The 19,858-nt window shown below is 44.6% G+C and overlaps 1 protein-coding gene across 2 annotated transcripts in view; it reads right to left on the reverse strand.

The window, feature by feature from the left end:
• DOCK1 (dedicator of cytokinesis 1) overlaps positions 1 to 19,858 on the reverse strand; it is a 262,705-nt gene that overhangs the window by 41,113 nt on the left and 201,734 nt on the right. For both annotated transcript variants that reach the window (XM_063405101.1, XM_063405102.1), the window contains exons 36-40: positions 16,970 to 17,010; positions 15,541 to 15,631; positions 12,295 to 12,414; positions 3,098 to 3,187; positions 534 to 638 (exon numbers count right to left, since the gene is read on the reverse strand). In XM_063405101.1, coding sequence (XP_063261171.1) covers positions 534 to 638; positions 3,098 to 3,187; positions 12,295 to 12,414; positions 15,541 to 15,631; positions 16,970 to 17,010 — 447 coding nt within the window. The remainder of the gene's footprint in view (positions 1 to 533; positions 639 to 3,097; positions 3,188 to 12,294; positions 12,415 to 15,540; positions 15,632 to 16,969; positions 17,011 to 19,858) is intronic.

Genomic DNA, 19,858 nt, shown 5'->3' on the forward strand with positions numbered 1-19,858 from the left:
CAAACCTTAAAATGTCACTAAAGCTATGATCCTGGCATCAGCCAAGTGACACATGTCTTAAATTGGCACATGACACAGACAAATCAATGATAAAAATTGCTATTAAAGGTGTCACACACACCTTTGATAGTTAACTTCATTTTAGTGACAGTGCTGGAAAGGACACTTCACCTCAAAACACGGTCACATACAAAAGGCTTCTCTACCATGCTCATCTATATCTATTATATCTATAAATCTATATTAACCTGTCAGGCAAAAATGTCACCATTTCAGATGGTTATGACCCCAAGTGATGGACTGGGTCATTTATCTTCATTTCTAGTGATACCCTGAAGAAATAGAAAGCACTGAATACGTTTGAAAAGGAAGTTTTTCTGCTAAAATTCAACTATTCCATCTTCGAAACCAGAAAGGAAAAAGTAGTGTTTGTTTTATACACCTAAAAAACATCTGTCAGTGTCAGGCAGGTTTCTCCAAGCCAAGGGAAATTTCCAGAGCAAGAAGCCTCTGAGGAAACAGGTGACACTTACCCTTATGAATGTTGGGAATCCCTGGCCGTAGTATCCAACAGCAAAATAATCTGGTTTTGGTCGTATCACCTTCACAATGTTTTCGTAGAACTGGGCTTGTTTTCTCTGCAAAATAAACAGGAGGGGTTTGAATGACCTGAGCTTTTAGGAGATTGCTTGTACTTGAGATCATGTGTGCATCTCTACTTTAAGGATGTTTCATTCCCCTCTTTTTTTTCATCTTTCTATCAGATTCTTGGTATTATTTGGAAATACCAGAGTGTAGCCATGACTTTTGTACTCATCATGGTGAATCTGACTGTTCCCTAAGCAATATCTCAATTTAGATGAACTTCATCATGGTGAACCTCACTGCTCCATATCCAATATCTCAATTTTGAGGGACCTCATCTTGATGAACTTCACTGTTCCATATCCAACACCTCAATTTTGATGGATCTTGTCTTGATTAATGCCACTGCTCCATATCTAACATCTCAATTTTAATGAACTTCATCATTGTGAACCTCATTGTTCCATAACCAACATCTCAATTTTGATGAACTTCATCATGGTGAACCTTATTGTTCTATATCCAATATCTCAATTTTGATGAACTTCATCTTGGTGAACCTCACTGACTCACATCCAATATTTCACTGGCAGTGAAGGTCAGGAATTTGCCAGGCAATCTGAAATTCCAGTTGTGACTCTTCCTGTGCCGAAACAGCAGAAGGATGATGCCTCACCACAGCTCATCCCAACCGTGCTGACTTTTCAATTTTGGGCTCTTAGATCTCATTACGTTTTTCTACTACTTCTCTTCCATATTTACAACCAGAAATTTGCATATGGAAAGCAGGCAGTTGAGAACTGCAGGAAAATGTAAATTTTGGAGTAAACACACGCATGTCAGACGCCATCTGCTTTCGATGCCGAGTTCTTCTTTATCTCTAATGATGAAATAACAGCAAATGAGCAACTTCAGAAGATCTGTTCATTAAGTTATTTTTAGTCTATTATTTCTGCAAAGAGAATGACTTTTGATCTGGGGGAGGTTTAGGGCTGCTCCCATGGGACAGATAACAGTAAATGGCACCAAGACTACAAAGACCCAACTCTGATGAGTATTTCTTAGTTCATCTGGAGCAAAACTATTTTGTCATTTGTGAATTGTCCTAGAGGCTAATATTTAATATTGTTTGAAGAAAAGAGACAAGAGGGAGAACAGAAAGAACAAAAACCTCCTAAATTTTATTGGGGAGAAAGAAAAAGAGCTGTTCAGCAGCAGCAATAAGAGAAGCTGATGGGGTATGTGGGACCTGACTCATGCGGGAGAGCGAATTTTGATCTCTGTCTTGTGAGGGAAATCCACACCAGGACTGATTCTGGGACATCTCATCTCCTGGCTGATGAATAAAGAGCAGATAAACTCAATTGTCTGGTGTGAGGATTGGAAGTTCTGGGTCTCCCTTCTTAGAAGAGGGAGGAAACTCCATGGAAATATCCAAGGCCAGGCTGGATGGGGCTTGGAGCAACCTGGGATAGTGGAAGTGTCCCTGCCCATGGCACAGTGGGTGGAACTGGATGAGCTTTGAGGTCCTCCCAACCCAAATCATTCAATCACTCTGTGATCATTGGCTGCAATAAATAAAGTGCAAATTCCAACTTGTCCTCCAAAATGGATCCAGTAGGATAATTAAAGAGTGGCTGCCTCTGTGACAAACCCATTCACGTTCCCATGTGCAAACAAAAAGGAGATGGAAAATTAAAACTGAGGGACTCAGAGAGGAGCCACCCTCTGGTGGTGTCACATCTGACAACCATTTCCAGCCGAGGAACAATCCTACCCAATTCCTTTTGTCCTGAAATGAAGAATACTCAGTGCCCACCCCATCAGGAGCAGTGAGCTGGGGCTGTGTGGAGCTGAGTTCAGCACTGCAGGAATGCCCAGCTCAGACACACCGGGATAAAGAAAACAGATGAACAATTCAAAGTAATCAAGGAAAATGTACTCTGAGTGCAAAATCAAAAACTTTGGAGTCGAGAATTTTCAGAACCAAACTGGAATCACATCCCAACTCCTGTGGAAATGGTTGGGACCTGAGGAGGGACAGTGACAGCTGCCATTTATCTCTCTGGAAAGGAACAGGAGGGAAAAAAATGGTGCAGGAATAATGAATGGATAACGTCAGGGCAAAAATAACTGACTGGAGACATGAATGCTTGGGGATTATTCATACCTAAAAAAAGAAATGTGAATATAGAAAGACACTTGAGAGAGAATGGGGACTTTTTTCCATGTTCCCATTTATATTTAAATTCCAAATTTCCTTTTATACCCCAAATAAATCAGCTTAACATTACTGAAATGTTTTTCTTTCAGCTAAAAAAAAAAAAAATTCAATGTTTTTCAGACAATCCAGTGGTAGCCAGTTAATTGACATTGGTCCAACAAAGCCATGCTGGGCATTTGTTTCTTAATTTTACTCTCATTGCTTTAGTATTTTTATGTAATTTTAAAAGCTTAGAAATTCAACTCTGAAATAAATTACTGCAGTGTCTATGTCATTAAAAAAACCTACCAGCAGTTCACTGAGTTGTTCATAATCAAACATTTCATTTTCATACTGTTCTGCAAGTTCTTTACCCAAGGCAATGGCCTCTTCCCACATCTGTTGGAAAAAAAATCACAAAACAACAAAAAGAAGCTGAATTACATACCTTGGTTAAACATCAACATTAGAGTCAAATAAATCCAAATGAAGCAACCAAATGCATTGTGCCACGTGCCTGAAAACACTGAGCATCTGACTCAGTGCCAAAGAGCTGTGCTGGGTTATTAATGTCTCTGTTAATGGGATCATGGAATTGTTTAGGCTGGAAAAGCCCTCCACGTTCACTGAGTCCAACCATCCCCAGCACTGCCAAGGCCACCAGTGCCCAGTGTCCCCAAGTGCCACCACACAGCTTTTGAATCCCTCCAGGGATGGGGAGTCCTGAGCTGTGCCAGGCCTGGACAAACCTTTCCATGAAGGAATTTTTGGTGATATCCACCCTGAGGCTCCCCTGGCCCAGCCTGAGGCCGTTCCCTCTCCTCCTGTCCCTGTTCCTGGGAGCAGAGCCCGACCCCCCCGGCTGTCCCCTCCTGGCAGGAGCTGTGCAGAGCCACAAGGTCCCCCTGAGCCTCCTTTGCTCCAGGCTCAGCCCCTTCCCAGCTCCCTCAGGAATCCTCCAGCCCCTTCCCAGCTCCCTCAGGAATCCTCCAGCCCCTTCCCAGCTCCCTCAGGAATCCTCCAGCCCCTTCCCAGCTCCCTCAGGAATCCTCCAGCCCCTTCCCAGCTCCCTCAGGAATCCTCCAGCCCCTTCCCAGCTCCCTCAGGAATCCTCCAGCCCCTTCCCAGCTCCCTCAGCCCCTCCTGGAGCTCCAGACCCATCCCTGGACACACTCCAGCCCCCAAAGACTTTTTGAAGCTGAACATGGGGCTGGAGGTGTCTCAGCAGGGCAGTTCAGAGGGACAATCCTGCCCTGCTCCTGCAGGTCCCACACCACTTTTGACACAACCCAGGGGCCGTCGGCCTCTTGGCTTGGTGGCACTCAAGGTGATCTCCTCCCTGACCTTCCCTGGCACGGGATGCAAATTTACTGGATGCAAATCAAGTCAAATGATCAAAGAGATGCAGAAGTTAAATGATTCCTGCCAGCCCATCCAGTAATGTGTAAACACAGCCTGTCCATGAAGAAACCCAGGACCTCAGGCTTTGGAGCAAGGCTGGTGATTGATTATATTTCATAATCACCTCTCTCTCCCTCTAATATCTATAATCTGTATTAGACAGGACAGGCAATTTGCAGATATTGCTTTGAACAAATACTCATTATATTTCCATTGGTTCTTCTTCCTCTCGTTCCTCAACCATGAAATTCAGCAGCCGTCTCAAGTGACCCAAAGAAATTTAACAATATCCTTCAGCTCTTCAGAAGGCAACAATCTTAATGAGGAGCAGCAAGGATGGTTTTAAATGTGCATTTTTCATTTGTTTCTTCTACTCCAAAGATAAAGAACCACTCCAACCCAAAAATATGCCTAAATTAGCACACCAGGCTATCTAAGATCAAACTTGATGATCTGCCTCTGCTGCTGAAATTTGGTTGGCATTGCTGACCTCTCTCACTTTATTATAAAAATGAGTTTCAGAATGACTTAAAAATGCAGATTTTATTAGCCTTCATCTTAAATTTAAATCCTCTGGCCACACCATCTCATTCTGCTCTCAGCATCAGGCCTAAGCTCCTTGCCCTGGTGGGATGCTGAGGGGATGCAGCAGCCAGGAGCAGGGGGATGGGGAGGGCTGAGGGAAGGGCTGAACACACAATTCCCCATTTTTCCCCAAAAACATCCACCCTTGGGGCCAGGGAGTTTGGGAGGAGGCACCACAACTTCCAAAGGTGGTGGGAGGTGGGTGCTGGGGAGAGAAGAGGAAATTACCTGAGGAAAGCTTCACAACAACTGATCCCTGCATCCATCCCATAAAAATCCCTCAATCCCATCCTCTCTAAAGCACTGTGCAAAAATAAGAGATGTTTTACACCCCAAAACCCCCAAAGCTCCCTAAACCACACAAATGAAATTCCACACTCAAAGCCCCAAAATCAGTGTCAGTGAACTCTGTCTGTCTACGGATCTGCAAGTTGAAACTGCATTTCTTATTGTATCAGGAAAACTTGGAAAAAACAAGAATTTTAGAAAGAATTCCTGGTTCTAGATGACAATTTGAAAAATAAGAATAAAACATTAAGGATGAATCCTCAGCAAGTCTTCACGTGGAACTTGCCAATGTCACAAAAAGCAAGATGTGTCCCACGGTTCACTGTCCATCCCTGCTCCTCTCTGGAATAAAGGAGCCAGTTTCCAAGTGGAGGGATGGACTGAAAGGTTGTCCTGGCAAACTGAGAGGGAATGGCTGGAAAGGAGCAGCCTGGAGATGCTGGTGGTGCAGGAGGTGAGGAAATGCAGAGGGGAAATCAGCTATGGGAGATTGTGGGGAGAAAGGAGAGGGATTTCTGCCCTCCAAGTAAAGACAAAATAAGGGCTCAAACCTGCACTGTGGGGCTGAGCGAGGGGAAAGGAGCTTCTGAGCCCTGCAAAAACCAGCTGGGATGATGCCTGGACAAAGTGGGGACCTAATTTAAAATAAAAAAAAGCCAGGAATGCTCACAAGGAGCAGAATCTGGTTCTTCATTAACCTTTCCTTGCAGCTCCTCGTGATATCCGACCCCTCCTCTTGATTTTACTTATTTCTCCAACAAGGTTCAGAGCGTTACTTATCCAGGGAAGAGGCCTGGAATGAGCATGAGTTGCCTCATGTTTGTAAAGTGCCTTGAAGGTGAAAAATGCATCAGAAGGACTAATTACAATCACGGTAATGAGGGATCACGTCTGCAGGAAATTACAAGGCAGCCTGAACGCTCCGCAACGCAATTTTTGCAAATGGAAGGATCTGAATGTTTTTATCCGTATTATGGATCTAATCTAGTATGATGATACAGAGCATGTTTTTATTTTTAAACAAAAATTAACATTTATTTAAGAGCGAAGGCACAGTTGCAGAAAAAGGAGGACATTTTCATACACCAAGCTGAGGTAATTTTGACTCAGAAGGGCAATACAGCACCAATTTATGGGAACTGAACTAATATTCAGGTGCTTGTTAAGTCAGCAAGTGAAAGCTTTCAAAATCACTTAACCTTCCCTCATTTTGAGTGCCATTTTCTTCTGAACTTCAGTCATCCATAACTTCTGCATATTTTCATTTCAAAGACAACGGTGTGACCATCGCTTGCCTTGTCCTGGTTCCCTGTCTGTGTTCCAGATTTAACCAGTCCCTCTCCAAAATGAGACTGGAAATAAATTCAGCCTAAATCATCTTTGATTTGCACCAACACTGTCACCAAACTCCCTTGGTTCTTCCCACTGACTCCTGGACAAGCTCGGATGTGCTGCCAAACCTTGTCTGGGAATGCAAAAGGTGGGAGATTTAGATGGGATTTGGGCAGGAATTGTTCCCTGGGAGGGTGGGCAGGCCCTGGCACCTCCTGGATCCCTGGCAGTGCCCAAGGCCAGGCTGGAGGAACCTGGGAGAGTTGATAGAAGCCCCTGGTTGTGATGGGCTGGGACTGGGTGACCTTTAAATGTCCTTTCCAACCCAAAGCGTTCAGTGATTCTGAGGGCAGACACACCCTGCCTACACCTCACTGCCTATAGGTACCACAGCACTGCCACGGATTAAATAACAACCTCAGCAGAATTAAATCTCCTTTGATTTTTTTTTCACCTTCCCACCCTTGTCTGTCAACACCCCAAACACACTCGAGCACAGCCTGCTTCCACTGCACCTCCTCTAGCCTGAACAAAGCCTTTAGATGTTACTGAATATTAATATTAATAATGGATTCTGTAAATGTTCCAGAGCATGAAAAATGAATCCTCAAATTAAATGTGATCCAGATTTAGTTCCTGTACAACACACAGACGGTGATCAGATAATCCTTGCCTTCTTCCTGGCAAGGAAGTGCAGAGGAACAGGAGAAAACCAGACCATGGAATCACAGAATCCCTGAATGATTTGGGTTAAAGATCATCTAATCCACCCCTGCCATGGCAGGGACACCTCCCCCTGTCCCAGGCTGCTCCAGCCCCAGTGTCCAGCCTGGCCTTGGGCACTGCCAGGGATCCAGGGGCAGCCACAGCTGCTCTGGGAATTCCAGCCCAGCCTCTCCCCACCCTCCCAGCCAGGAATTCCTGCCCAAATCCCATCTAAATCTCCCCACTTTCAGTTTAAAGCCATTCCCTGTGTCCTGTCCCTCCATCCCTTGTCCCCAGTCCCTCTCCAGCTCTCCTGGAGCCCCTTTAGGTCCTGGCAGGGGCTCTGAGCTCTCCCTGGAGCCTTCTCCTCTCCAGGCTGAACAATCCCAGCCCTCTCAGCAAAGCAGCTTCAGATATTAGAACAAGACTTGTTTCTGGCTTAAATTACTGGAATTCCTTTTATGTTTCTGTAAAAGTCAGTTTAGAAATTCTCCTGTTGACATTGTGTCACATTATTTTTCACGGAACACTTTCAGGTATCTTTTTTATCATACTGCAAATATACAATAAAAAAGGGATAAAAGGGGAGAAGATTCTTTCCATTTTTGCCAGTCTCTAAGCTCGTCCCTCTCCAGCCAGGACCTCTGTCTTAGAGAAAAGCACCTACTTCTTGTTTCTACTGCCTCTTAAAACCCTCAGTGTGCTCCAACATCTGTTTGGAAATCCCAACTGTCCAGCTGTTCCTCCAGAGGAACAATGAGAATTTGGATTATGGAACTCAAATTCTTGAGTGGAGAGAGCCCTGAACTGCAGAGTCCACAGAATCACCAAGGTTGGAAAAGACTTCTAAAAGATCAACTCTCCCCTTGTTAAACAACAAACCCTGTCCTCAGGTGTCACATCCAGACATTTTCTGAACAGTTCCAGGGATGGGGCCTGCCCCACTGCCCTGGGCAGCCTGTTCCTCTGCTTGTCCACCCCTCCATGAAGAAACTTCTCCTGACATCCACCCTAAACCTCCCCTGGTGCAGCTCGAGGCAATTTCCTGACCCACCTGGGGCTTTTCCCTCGTGCAGCTGCACCACAACACCTCCAACATCACAGCAAACCACCCAAAGCCGGAGATTTCTCCACCATTCTCAGAGAAACAGAGCCCGTGTGTGCCACGTCCCCTGCACGAGGCTCTGAAAAATTCAGCCCTTTACTCCTGAGCCAATTTATTCAGGTGAGGATAGCAGAGCTGTGGCCCAGGATCCTGATAAATGCAATCTATATTCCTGAAGGTCAATAACTCCCAATCTGCTGCCTCACAGATTTCCTGCCTTGGAAGCTTTCCCAGCTTTGCCCAGGACATGGCAAGGCTTCTGGAGAAATGAGCTGTACAGGGAGCTACTACACAGGATTTGTACGAGGTACAACTCATTAATGGGAGAAACAATTTATCTGGAGAGGGTACCAGGGAGAGAGGCTGCTGATACCGGGAGGAAAACGCTTCTTTTATACTCAGGGGGTAAGAAAAATGTGCAGGGCCTAAATTTAGTTGTGTAGACACGAGCTGCAAATTGTTATGGGCAAGACTTTGCAGATGCAGGAGATCTTTTGTAAGGAAAAACCCAGCTATTTAATTTATTTTTCAAGCTGGATTGCTTGTTGGCCAGAAAGAACTACAGCATGCAATTTTGGTTTTGAGGTTAATAGCAGCAAAGGAGGATCTCAGGGTATTTCTGAGCTCCTGCAGAGTTAATGGTCAGGAGCAGTGAAACAGTCTGGGATAAGAATATTACGGTGCCATATTCTGACATGTGAGGCACTTCCTAAGCTGATCAAATTTCAGGTAGTGTTAATTAACCAGCATGAAGGCCTAATGTTTTAAATAAAACGCTAAAACTCAGCATTTCGCTGTTGTTAGTACTGCATTCAAGCTACAGCCAGGTTGGGAACTCTTTAAATAAATAAATATCTTCATTTGGAACACGGTCAGACTCTGCATCCTCCCTCCCAGGCTCTCTGTCCTTCCCAGCTCTCAGGACAGCTCTGGGGCTGAGCTGGCCATGAGCCTCACACAGATTTTTGGCAGACAGGTGAATTTCACCACTCACTTGTTAAGATGGAAGAAAAAGCCATTTGATGTCATCCCATGAGCCAGAAAAAAAGGCCTTTTAAGCCAAAGCATGGCATTTGCTGTATAATTTCAGATATTTTCTGTTCTGTGGCTGCTGTAAAGCCATAAAAGCTTTTATTTTGGAGGAGGAGGAGCAGAAATAAATGTGCAGTGTGCATTTGTTTGCTTTTTCCTCCTCAGGGCCAGCGCTTTCAATTTATGGAGGAGCAGAGGAAAACCTGTCCTGATTTATGGGCAGCAGCATCACCAGCAAACCTGAGCCCGTGGCTGTTCCCACATTTCACCAGGCAGGAACAGGGATGCTGCTGCTCCCCTTGTGGCTCCCCAAACAAACCTGGTTTAAAACAACACCTCACCTTTGCCAAGGAGCATTCCCTGGACTCAGGGGCTCATCAGCACTGATTTCCATCAGATCCTTCCCACAGGAAAAATTCACCCCTTCCCTAATCCCTTTAACTCCTTTATTTTCCCTTCTCGCCTTGGGATATTCTAACCCAGCAATTTCCAGTGAAGTCCCTGGATTAAGGGCTTTGTTGGAAATCACAAAGCTTCAGGAAAACACGGAGAGAGCAAACACTGGAGAGCAGTTCAAAGGATGGGTCGGACTGCTGGGATAAGCCTCAGGATAAGGATTTTAAGGGCAAAAGCCAAGAGAGATGGGGAGGAGACTGGAAAGTGCAGTGCAGTGAAGAGGAATAATCTAGGAGAGAAAAGGATCCTATACCAGGGAAACAACTTTCCTTTTGGAAAGAAGGAGCTTAGAAAAAAATGAAGAACACAACCAACCAGGAATCAAATCCATAAAGCAGAACAAGTGCAAAATGCAAAAGCTGTTTCTCAAAAATGCTCCTGCCCTAAAAGTGAAAGTTGTACTTCAGCTTTGGGAAAGGTTGGTTTAAGCACCAAGAAAGTCAAATACAGGTACAAAAACAAACTTCCTAAGAATCACAGATTAAAAAGAGAAATGAAAATGAGGAACCCTAAATGGATCTTGAACTCCAGGTACCAGGAGGTGGCACGTGGTGAGGTGCCACATTCCTGCCTTCAGGGCAAGTCCAAGCTCCCTTTTACTCACTCACAAATTTCTCAGGCACTTCTGGGCCAGAAGTGAAGTGTTCCCTCCATTCCAGCCCGTGGGTGGAGGATGAAATCTAAATCCACCTGCCCATGAATGCCAGTATTTAAGGGACAAGCCTCATGGTTGGCTTTCAATAGACAAAGAAACTGTGAATTCCCCATGGAAATTACTCTGCCAAGAGAAAGGGATCCTGATTTTTGAGAGGCTGAACTACACCAGCCTGCAAAAAACAAAAAAAACAATGTTTTAAATCCAGTTTTAGGAAATCCCTCTGCTCCATTTCTTCTACATAATGTTTCTAACTCCCACATCTCCCCTGCTTCCCAAATCCACAGCTTCCCATCAGGCAGGCTGGGGGAGAGGCACAGGCTCACAACTTTAAAACAACTCCTGAGCTTCTGTAAAAGCCTGGAAGTTTCTCATTGGAGTGAACTGCCAGGCAGGGACCCAGCTAGGTGATCGTGGCACAAAAAAAATGGAATTGGTTTGGGTTCAGTCCCCCAAAAATGCCCAGCCAAGGCTGTTTCAGGAGTGTTACTGATCATGGAGTTGAAGCAGCTGCTGGGCTACATTTGCAAACTGCTCAAGGAATGCAAGAAGTTGATTTAACTGAATGTCAGAACATCCCAAATGAGAGGATTACCTTCAATCTACACTGGAAACCTCCACTTGGAGCTTCCTGACATTTGCAAAATCACATAAGATGAATATTCTCAGGGCATATTGATTTTTTTATTTCCCTTTTCATGGAGTAATGTGAAAAATTATCACCAGCCTGAGTGACCAGAAAATGAGAGGAGGAATATCTATAAGTAGGAGAGAGCAGTCTGGAAATGAATCATCTCCTCACACACACAGAAATCACACAGGAGTCCTGGCACTTGGCTTCTGCACAGATTCCCAGAGCCCGGCCACCAGAAAGGACCAACAGGAAGCCAAAAAGACACAAGGCAACAAAATAAAAACAGGCAACTCCTGGTTTTCCTTCCAGACAGGAATGTGAGATGAGAATAAGCTTTAAAATCAGTTGTGACCCTCACTCAAATGAGATTCTTCTCATTCACTCAGGAAAAGCTTTTTGGGCAGCAGAACTGTCCCCAGTCACCTCCCCCAGCCCCGAACAGCCACTTGTGCACCACTCCAGAATTGTATTTGTACAACTTTTATCCCAGTCCAGAATGACAGTTTTTACCCCAATCCACAACTACAACTTCTAGCATCATTCATTGACAACTTTTAAATACTGCATTAAGATAAACGATAAAATTTGACTTTTAAACAACGTTTCTGACAAAATAATAGAAATTATAGTTCCTATCAAATTTATTGTAGGATTTTAATCTGATGCTGCTAAAAACACCTGGAAAGGATGGGCTGGCTGGATAATATAGTAATTCTGCCAGAAAACACCATTTCTGTTTGCCCTAGAGTTCACTTTTTAACCCCAAGTTTACATTTCTGAAATGTTCTGACAAAGAGATTCCTACCTCTATACTTGAATATTTCATGCCTGAACTATCCAAGCACTGACCCATCCCTGTCTCCCACATGAACCCCCCTCCTCCCCAACACCAAGCAATGCCAAATGCAAATTCCTTCTGCATTAAAAGATGCAATTGCAATGAAATGTCCCCATCCCAGGATATTTATGATAGGAACCACAGACATCCAGCCCCTGAGGGAATTATTTTTGTGTACATGAGGGAAAACAAGGGGAGCTGAAGGATTCTGTTAGCTCTTCTAACAGCCAGAAAAAGTCCTCCAAATTACATGCATCACTTTTTATTTATTCCATGGCATCATATGCCCATATATTTACCCTTAAGAGAGCGTTATAAATGTACCATTGATTTCTTTTGACTTTTTTTTTGTAGTATCATTACCTGTAAGTGCTTCCTGAAGGTCACTGGATGCAAACTACATTCACTATTAAATTTATAAGTTCGAGAGAAAAGCAATGAAATACATTTGCACTTTTTCCCCTTCCCTTTTTACCTTGCCCTTGTCAAAGTAATGGATAATTTCTTGATAGAGCTGATCTTTCAGCTGTCCTTGAGTAGCAGCTTGGTATCCATCCCGCTGGGTAAGATGTGCTGCACATGCCTCTTCTGACCACTAAATCACATAAAAAAAAAAGGGAAAAGTGAAAGCAAATCCAAAGGTATGAGTTCTGAAGTGAAATAAAAGAGAGGGGCTTTACTGAAAGAAGTGGTGCTGCAGTAATGCACCAACAAAGGGGTTTTTCACAGTGGTGGCCTTTGCCTCCTTGGGCACAAGGAGCATTTCTCTGCCTGCTGTAAGGGAGGATAATTCCACCCCTCAGCTGGAAGGAGCCTCTGGGGGTGCCTTCCCCTCCTCGGGGAGTTTGATGAGAGCGACCTTGGCCTGCTGATGGGTACAACCCATGGGGGACACACTGAACTCCATGCGAGAGAAACCCTGGAGCCCAGATCATCAGCACAAAGGGAAGGGAATGACACAGCTCAGACTCACTGAGGATCTCTGGAGGGGAAGCACAATTAACTTCATCCAGCCTGTCTGCAATTAGCAGCTCTGGCTCTTCCAGCAACTGCCTGGTGGATCAAGGTGTCAATCACAGGAACCAGGGAATGGTGTGGGTTGGAAAGGAGCTTAAAGCTCATCCCATCCCACCCTGCCATGGCAGGGACACCTCCCACTGTCCCAGGCTGCTCCAGCCCCAGTGTCCAGCCCGGCCTTGGGCACTGCCAGGGATGCAGGGGCAGCCACAGCTGCTCTGGGCAGCTCCCAGATTCATTTCCAGAATTATTGCTATTTTACCTCCTATATATTATTAAATTGCACCCAATCACTTCTTGATTTGGCCAAAATGTTTGTGTTTGGGTGCTGCAGACAGCTCTGACAGCTCTGCTCTGAACTCAGTTTCTGAGCAACACAAACCTGCTGGAGCCTGCAATGTGCTGGCACTCCTTTCAGCATGCTAAGAGCTGCTATCTTCTGTTAGTTTTGAACACCTCAATTTGGACTGAAAGGTTTGAAAACACAACTGAAATCTCTGTTCTTGAGTGTGCTTCATCAGCTTGCAGTAATTTGGCCTCTCCCTCTCCACAGACAGAGCCTTCTTGCAGGCTCAAAGGTGAAATTCTCACACGCTCTCAGTCCTGCCCTCGGTGTGATCCCATTAAAATCAGGGGGATGAAATATCTGCCTGTGGTGAGTGGCATTGCAAATCCTGTCCTGAGGCTTGACAGAGGAACTCAATTGCTCAGGTGCACACCCCCAATATTGCTGCTCCTCAGGCAACACCAAACTCCTCCCTCCACCAAGGACTGCAGGAGCAGGGATGGAGATTGATACACTTTCATAATAAAGTAATTACACTGACAAACAAACATCCACTCAGGGATGAAAACCTGTGACAAATCCTGCCCTGGCTTTTGCTGTCTGCTATTGATTTGCATTAAAAGGAAAGGGAAATGGATATTTCCTCCCGTGAAGGAATATTCTTCCACTGAATTCAAGAATCCATTAAATGAGACACTCACCTGCTCTCTGAACACATTCCCTAAGAAAAGCCACAACTGGCTAAACTCTGATTTGAGGTCACAGAAAGTGAGTTGTCTAACAAGTCCAAGCCATGCCAGGTGCAAGTCTGAGTGACATTTTATGGCATGGTTTATTCCATCATTTATTCAGGAATAAATGATCCCCTTCCCGTGGAATGAAATGAATCCTTCATCCTGTCTAAAAGGTTCATCCATGTGAAGTGGGCACAGTGCTTCTCCACTCCAGATGAATCTTAGAGATGTTTCCTTGTGTAATAACCCTCTAATGATTTTAAAATACAGTAAATACATTTCAGAGTGTCTTAATTTAAATTGCACATGTACACTCTGCATCAGATTTAGTCTTTTTATGGCTTGGATGCAGTCTGCTCAGCTCTGAAGTACGAGTAATTCTCAGTGCACCCATCAGAAGGATCTCATTTAACACCTTCCCCTTTTCAACTTTTCAAAATAGATCTCTGACACTCCCACTTTGCTGGGGCTTGCTGAAATGGAAGCCAGGCTTGCTCAGAACAGTTGTGCTGAGGATGAGATGCAGTTCCTGGATGCAGAGGGGCACCGTGAGCACAGCAGGGTCACGAGCCCAGGCTGCCTGGGGTGGGAAGGGACCCTAAAGCCCATCCTGTTCCATCCTTGCCGTGGGAAGGGAAACTCTCCCTGGACCATGGCTGTGACACACTCACCATGGAATGAGCAGGAGATCAAGGGGAAAACAAAATTCTCATTTATTCTGTCCCTGACTCTCTGCCCCTGGGGAGAGGGAAGAGATCCAGCACTCCCTGAGGGAGGAAGATTTCACAGCAGGTTGTGAAATGTGAGGAAGACAAACGGGACCGAATCAAACTCCTCCAAAACCTCTAATTCTTATCACATTGGGATTTTTACTTTTCCCACTAACTTCTTTTCAAAATTAAAACATAAACCTAGGAATTCAGTGATGATTCAGCTGTATTAGATGTGATTTCTCGACACAAGGGTCTGCTGGCAAGTGCAGCCTCTTCCTAAATGATAACCAGGAGAGCAAAGTGGGTACCTGCTCCCACATTTGTGACATGAGCACGGAAAAAAGCTGCAACACCTCTCCAGAATGTTTTCAGGGAGATTAATGCTTCTGAGGTACAGCTTCACTCCATTTCTGGCTGGCAGTGCACAGTGTTAAACACTCAAATGCTTTATTTCAGGCACTTTCTGCAGGTAACATGTTATTTGTGCATATTGCAGGTTACACCAAACATTCCTTGAAGAGGAGCAATATTGCTGTGCCTCTTCAAACGTGCTATAAACTGGGTAACACTGCATTAAAATTAAATGCACTTTTTAAAGGCATGAACTTGGGAAGAAGGCCATTTGAATCTCTCCACAATTTTCTGAAATACAAACTGAATCAGTTCCAGACACCCAAAAGCACTTGAGAACAGGCTCCAGCACTCCTTGCACAAAAGATCTGTGGAGAGCTCATTTACTAAACTATCTGGTTAGAGGCTTTCACATCCTGTACAATCTGGGTATTTGCAGTTTGGATTTTGGGGTCCCTCACTGCAGCTCAAGGTCCAGCTCTGCCTCCAGTGAAGTGCTGCTTCCCTCTGTGCAGGAATTCCACGTGCAGAAGAGAGCCCAGCTTCAAGTGCAGATGCTCTGAGTGACACACCCCCCCTGGCTGGGATCTCCCAGATGTAGGATGAGTTTTGGGCTTTACCTTGAGGAGCTTTGCGTGCAGGAGTAAGGTGTAGGCAGCCTCTGTGTAGTTGTCACACTCCTTGTGCAGGTCACACAGCTTGTACAGGTACCTGCAGCAACAGGAACATTGAAAACAGTGGGGTTGGGATGGTACTCAATCATTTATTTTGAAGACTGCAGGGGTTCAAGTCTCTCTTCAAACAAATAAATATTTGTGGGATTGGCTGGAGTTCCCATTTCTGTGTGCAGACAGCCATCTGCATTCCCAGTGTGCTGTTTTTAATGGACACTCAGGGAATCAGTGGTCATTAAGGTTGGAAAAGTCCCCCAAGATCATCGAGTCCAATCTTTGACTGAACACCACAAGAGTGATTTGTGGTGAGTAATAAATCCCATCCAGATTCTGTTCAATCCAGAGCACTTATAATTCAGCTATGGGGACAGAAATCAGTTTCATTCTTTAACGTCAATATCATCACACCTCTGCCAGGGGATTCTCTTCATTTGTTTGATGATTTTTACACTGACAATTTAAAAAAAACTATTAAAAACTGTATTTTGGAAAAGCCAGTGAAAACACTTTCAAGTTTGATACTCATTATAAGTTTGTTAACAGAAATTGGAGACAATTTGGATGGAGGTTTGACAGTGAGAGATAATTTGTCATTGCAGAGATGCTGAACAGGGCAGACCTAATTAATAAGAGGTAACTTCTTGTGTTTGTTCACAATTATCAATCCTGCCATTTTCTATTCATTCTGCAAACTTCTAAAAGACCAATTAAAACCATTTTAACAACAGAAGAGAGTTCACAAGTGAGAATTCTTCCAAAAAGATAACAAGCACCTGAGAATGAGTAACGAGTGACCTTTAGATACCTAAAATAGCATTACAAACACAAACATCATCATTTTAGAGTGTAAGCAACAGTCAGCCAAAGCACAAAATTGGGGCTGTGAACTCTGAAGTTTACAGAAAGCACAATATTTCCTGTTTGCTTGGTCTAAAAAGAGGCCTCAGAAGCTTTAAGTTTAAATAAGTATCAGTCATGTTATAAACGCTATTCCCACAGTCAGGTAACATTTAATAGTTGTTTTTATCCCAGGTCACATATTTCGTACGTCACCAGGAGGCAACATCATTTCTTTGCCCAGCCTTTGCCTGATTTGTTTTCATCAGGAACAGAAGAATTCTGGCTCCTGAGTATCTCAGTGCTCATTGTAATGGACTGAAGGCCTTGGAGAAAGGGGACAGAGATAATCTCCTGACTTTCACTTCCAGGCTCTGTTCTCAGTGCAGATAAGCTTTTGAATTATTTCAGGTTCAGCCAAGGTGTGATTTTTCATTCCTCTTCTCCTCCAGCCGCCGAGTGACTGCTTAATATGAACTTAATTTCCCCAATTACAGAGCCTATGTCAGGCAGTTTGTCACCAGTCATGTTTACAAACCTTATGTACATCTCTTCCCTCTCGATCTCCTTGTAGAAATTCTGAAAAACAACATAATTTGGTTACAAAGTCTTTGATTTCACACTTTGGAATGTACACAGAACACGCTCCAAATTAAAAATTCATAATTGCGTAACGCCGACCTCCAAACTGCAAAATGAAATTTGCCTCCGGTGATGGAACACAAGTTATTTAACTCAGAAAATCAAATGCTGGGATGTTTCATGTTGCAGTGTTTGAGGGCTCCTGTCTCATTGCAAAGGTTAAGAATTTGCAGGAACAATACTGGTGGAAGTTTGCTGCTGGCATTTGCAAGTCACACATCATTAACCATTTTCAGCTGAAAATTTTCTAATATACAACAAACCCGTCATTTTTAAGCAACAGTTGCCCTATGGATTGAAAACTCCGAACCTTAGTCGAGCAATACATCATCTGCTCTTGGATTCTAAGAGTTTCCTTGGAAATAAAAAGTTAGATTAGTGTTATTTATCTGGTTTCATATGTCACACATTAGCCTCGCTCTCCTCTGAGTGCCTCCAGCCTTGAGATAAACTGGTTAACAGTGCAAATATTGCAAATGTAGAATATGATAAACTGGGGGAGAGATTCAAGGCATTTCTGAATCTAATTTCAAGTTTGCCTCCAAAATTTAAAATATATCTAAGAAAACAAAATCCTGAGAAACTCCTTCTTCACCAAATTAAATATATTTCAATGCTAAATAAAAGAAGTTTGAGGAGGCTCTAAAGGAGCACAAACCCAGGACTAAAAGAGGGATAAATCCAATACAAAGGGATCCCTTTAAAGAGAATTGGAATGCAAGACAGAATCCACATTTCACAGAGGAATGATGGGTTATTCCAGGGGTATTTGACTTGATATAACTGCTGAGTAGTTTTGGGTTCAATCTGGATAAAAAACTGCCAAGGCCACCTCTGCCCAGTGTCCCCAAGTGCCACATCCACGTGGATTTTAAATTCCTCCAGGGATGGGGACTGCACACCTCCCTGGGCAGCTGTGCCAGGCCTGGACAAACCTTTCCATGAAGGAATTTTCCCCAGTACTCAACATAAACCTCCCCTGGCACAGCCTGAGGCCGTTCCCTCTCCTCCTGTCCCTGTTCCCAGAGCCCGACCCCCCCGGCTGTCCCCTCCTGTCAGGAGCTGTGCAGAGCCACAAGGTCCCCCTGAGCCTCCTTTGCTCCAGCCTCAGCCTCTTCCCAGCTCCCTCAGCCTCTCCTGGGGCTCCAGACCCTTTCTCATCAGCAGTGGTTTAAGTGTAGATTAAACTCTCCAAGTTAAACTGCTGTCACTGCAGACAAACATAATCCCAGGAAAACCTCAGGATCGGTAAGGTCCCAATTAGGAACTCTTGGAGACCTCACACGGGAATTGTGCAGAGTTTCAGCTGTGGGTTGCATTTTTGCAAAGGCACGAATTTCACTTCAGGAATCTGGAGAATGATGAAAAGGCTGAGTGGGCCCTGGAGGGAACACGGGAGTGTAAAATCAAGCTGAAGTTTGAAATCACGGTGACTGACAGCGACGGCAAATTCCTCCCTGCGCCGCTTCCCGGCGTTTCCCGGGGACTCCAGTGGCTCCACTGGCCTGTGCTGGGGTCCCAGGGTGACTGAACCTGACAGCAGCACATCACCCACAAAATCTATCCTCTGACAAATTCAGCTGCCAAAAACCAGCATCAGGAGAAGCTGTTGGGAGACACCTGGAGCAAACCAACCCAACCCCCAAGCGTTCCACGGCTCCCCCACGGGGATGGCCAGAATTCCTGAGAGGAGGCTCCGAGGGTTCTGATGAAGGAGGAACAACTCCACCTTCCCAGGGGAATCCTCCCAGTCTGACACAGTGTGTGGTGCCTGGGGTTTGTTGTTTCCCACCCTGCTTGGAGAACTGGCAGGATTTTCCAGCAGGGTTCTGCTCGGGAGGGCGCCGTGACCTTTTTGCGGGCAGCCCAACAGCGCTTGCTGCATCACCAGCCGGTGACAACTCCCCAGGTCCCTCCCCTTTCCCATTTCCCAAACGTTCTGCTGCTTTCTGATGTGCAAAGAGAGGGAAAACAAACTAAAAATAAACGCCCAATTTCGGATTTGATGCCTCCATCTCCTCTCCTGCTCCAGCGGGCATCGTTTTGTTTATGGCTGATGCGATGGGGCCGCATAAATGCTGCACTGCACAAGGCCAGGACTGCATTAGATGCAGAAAAAAAGAGCTAAAAACTACATTATATGTAAAAAAAACCAAGCTGCAAACTATTTACTCAGCTCTTTCCTCAACCAAACGCATCAGCCAGATCACATAAATGATAAGCACTGGCTGTGCCTCATGTATTTATGCAAAGTTAAAGCTGTGACGATGATCTGGGGAGGAAAGCTTGGAATCCTCAGTGGCAAACGGTGCTAGAGGAAAAATCAAATTTAGTTCATGTTATTTTGGGGTCTCTGAAAGTTATTTCACATGGGTGCTGATTTTTGGGTTGTAAAATCTCATTTTCTAAATCTCCACCAAATACCACGATGTGTGTGAGTACCATGGGGACAATTATTGCTTCCAACTCCAGCCCAAATGGGCCAAAACTTGTGTATGGAGTGGACACTCCAAAATTTCAGATCAAAGAAGACGAAATTTCCTATCAGTGAGGAAAACAAGCCAAGCTTTTCCTGCTGTGAATGAAGCAGTAACTCAAATTCCTTCCAATAATCTGAATAAAGGAGCTGAGCAGAGAGCAGAATTTAAATGGGATTGCAAATCCATGGAAATCTTGGGGGTAAATGGCACAGAACTCCGACATTCTGTGTGTAAAGTGGTTTTCAGCACAGCGTTGTTTCTACATCAATTGTAAATGTCAATGAACAGGCCTTGTAACATTTCTC

The sequence above is a fragment of the Prinia subflava genome, chromosome 9 (assembly GCF_021018805.1).
Source record: "Prinia subflava isolate CZ2003 ecotype Zambia chromosome 9, Cam_Psub_1.2, whole genome shotgun sequence".
NCBI lineage: Eukaryota > Metazoa > Chordata > Aves > Passeriformes > Cisticolidae > Prinia > Prinia subflava.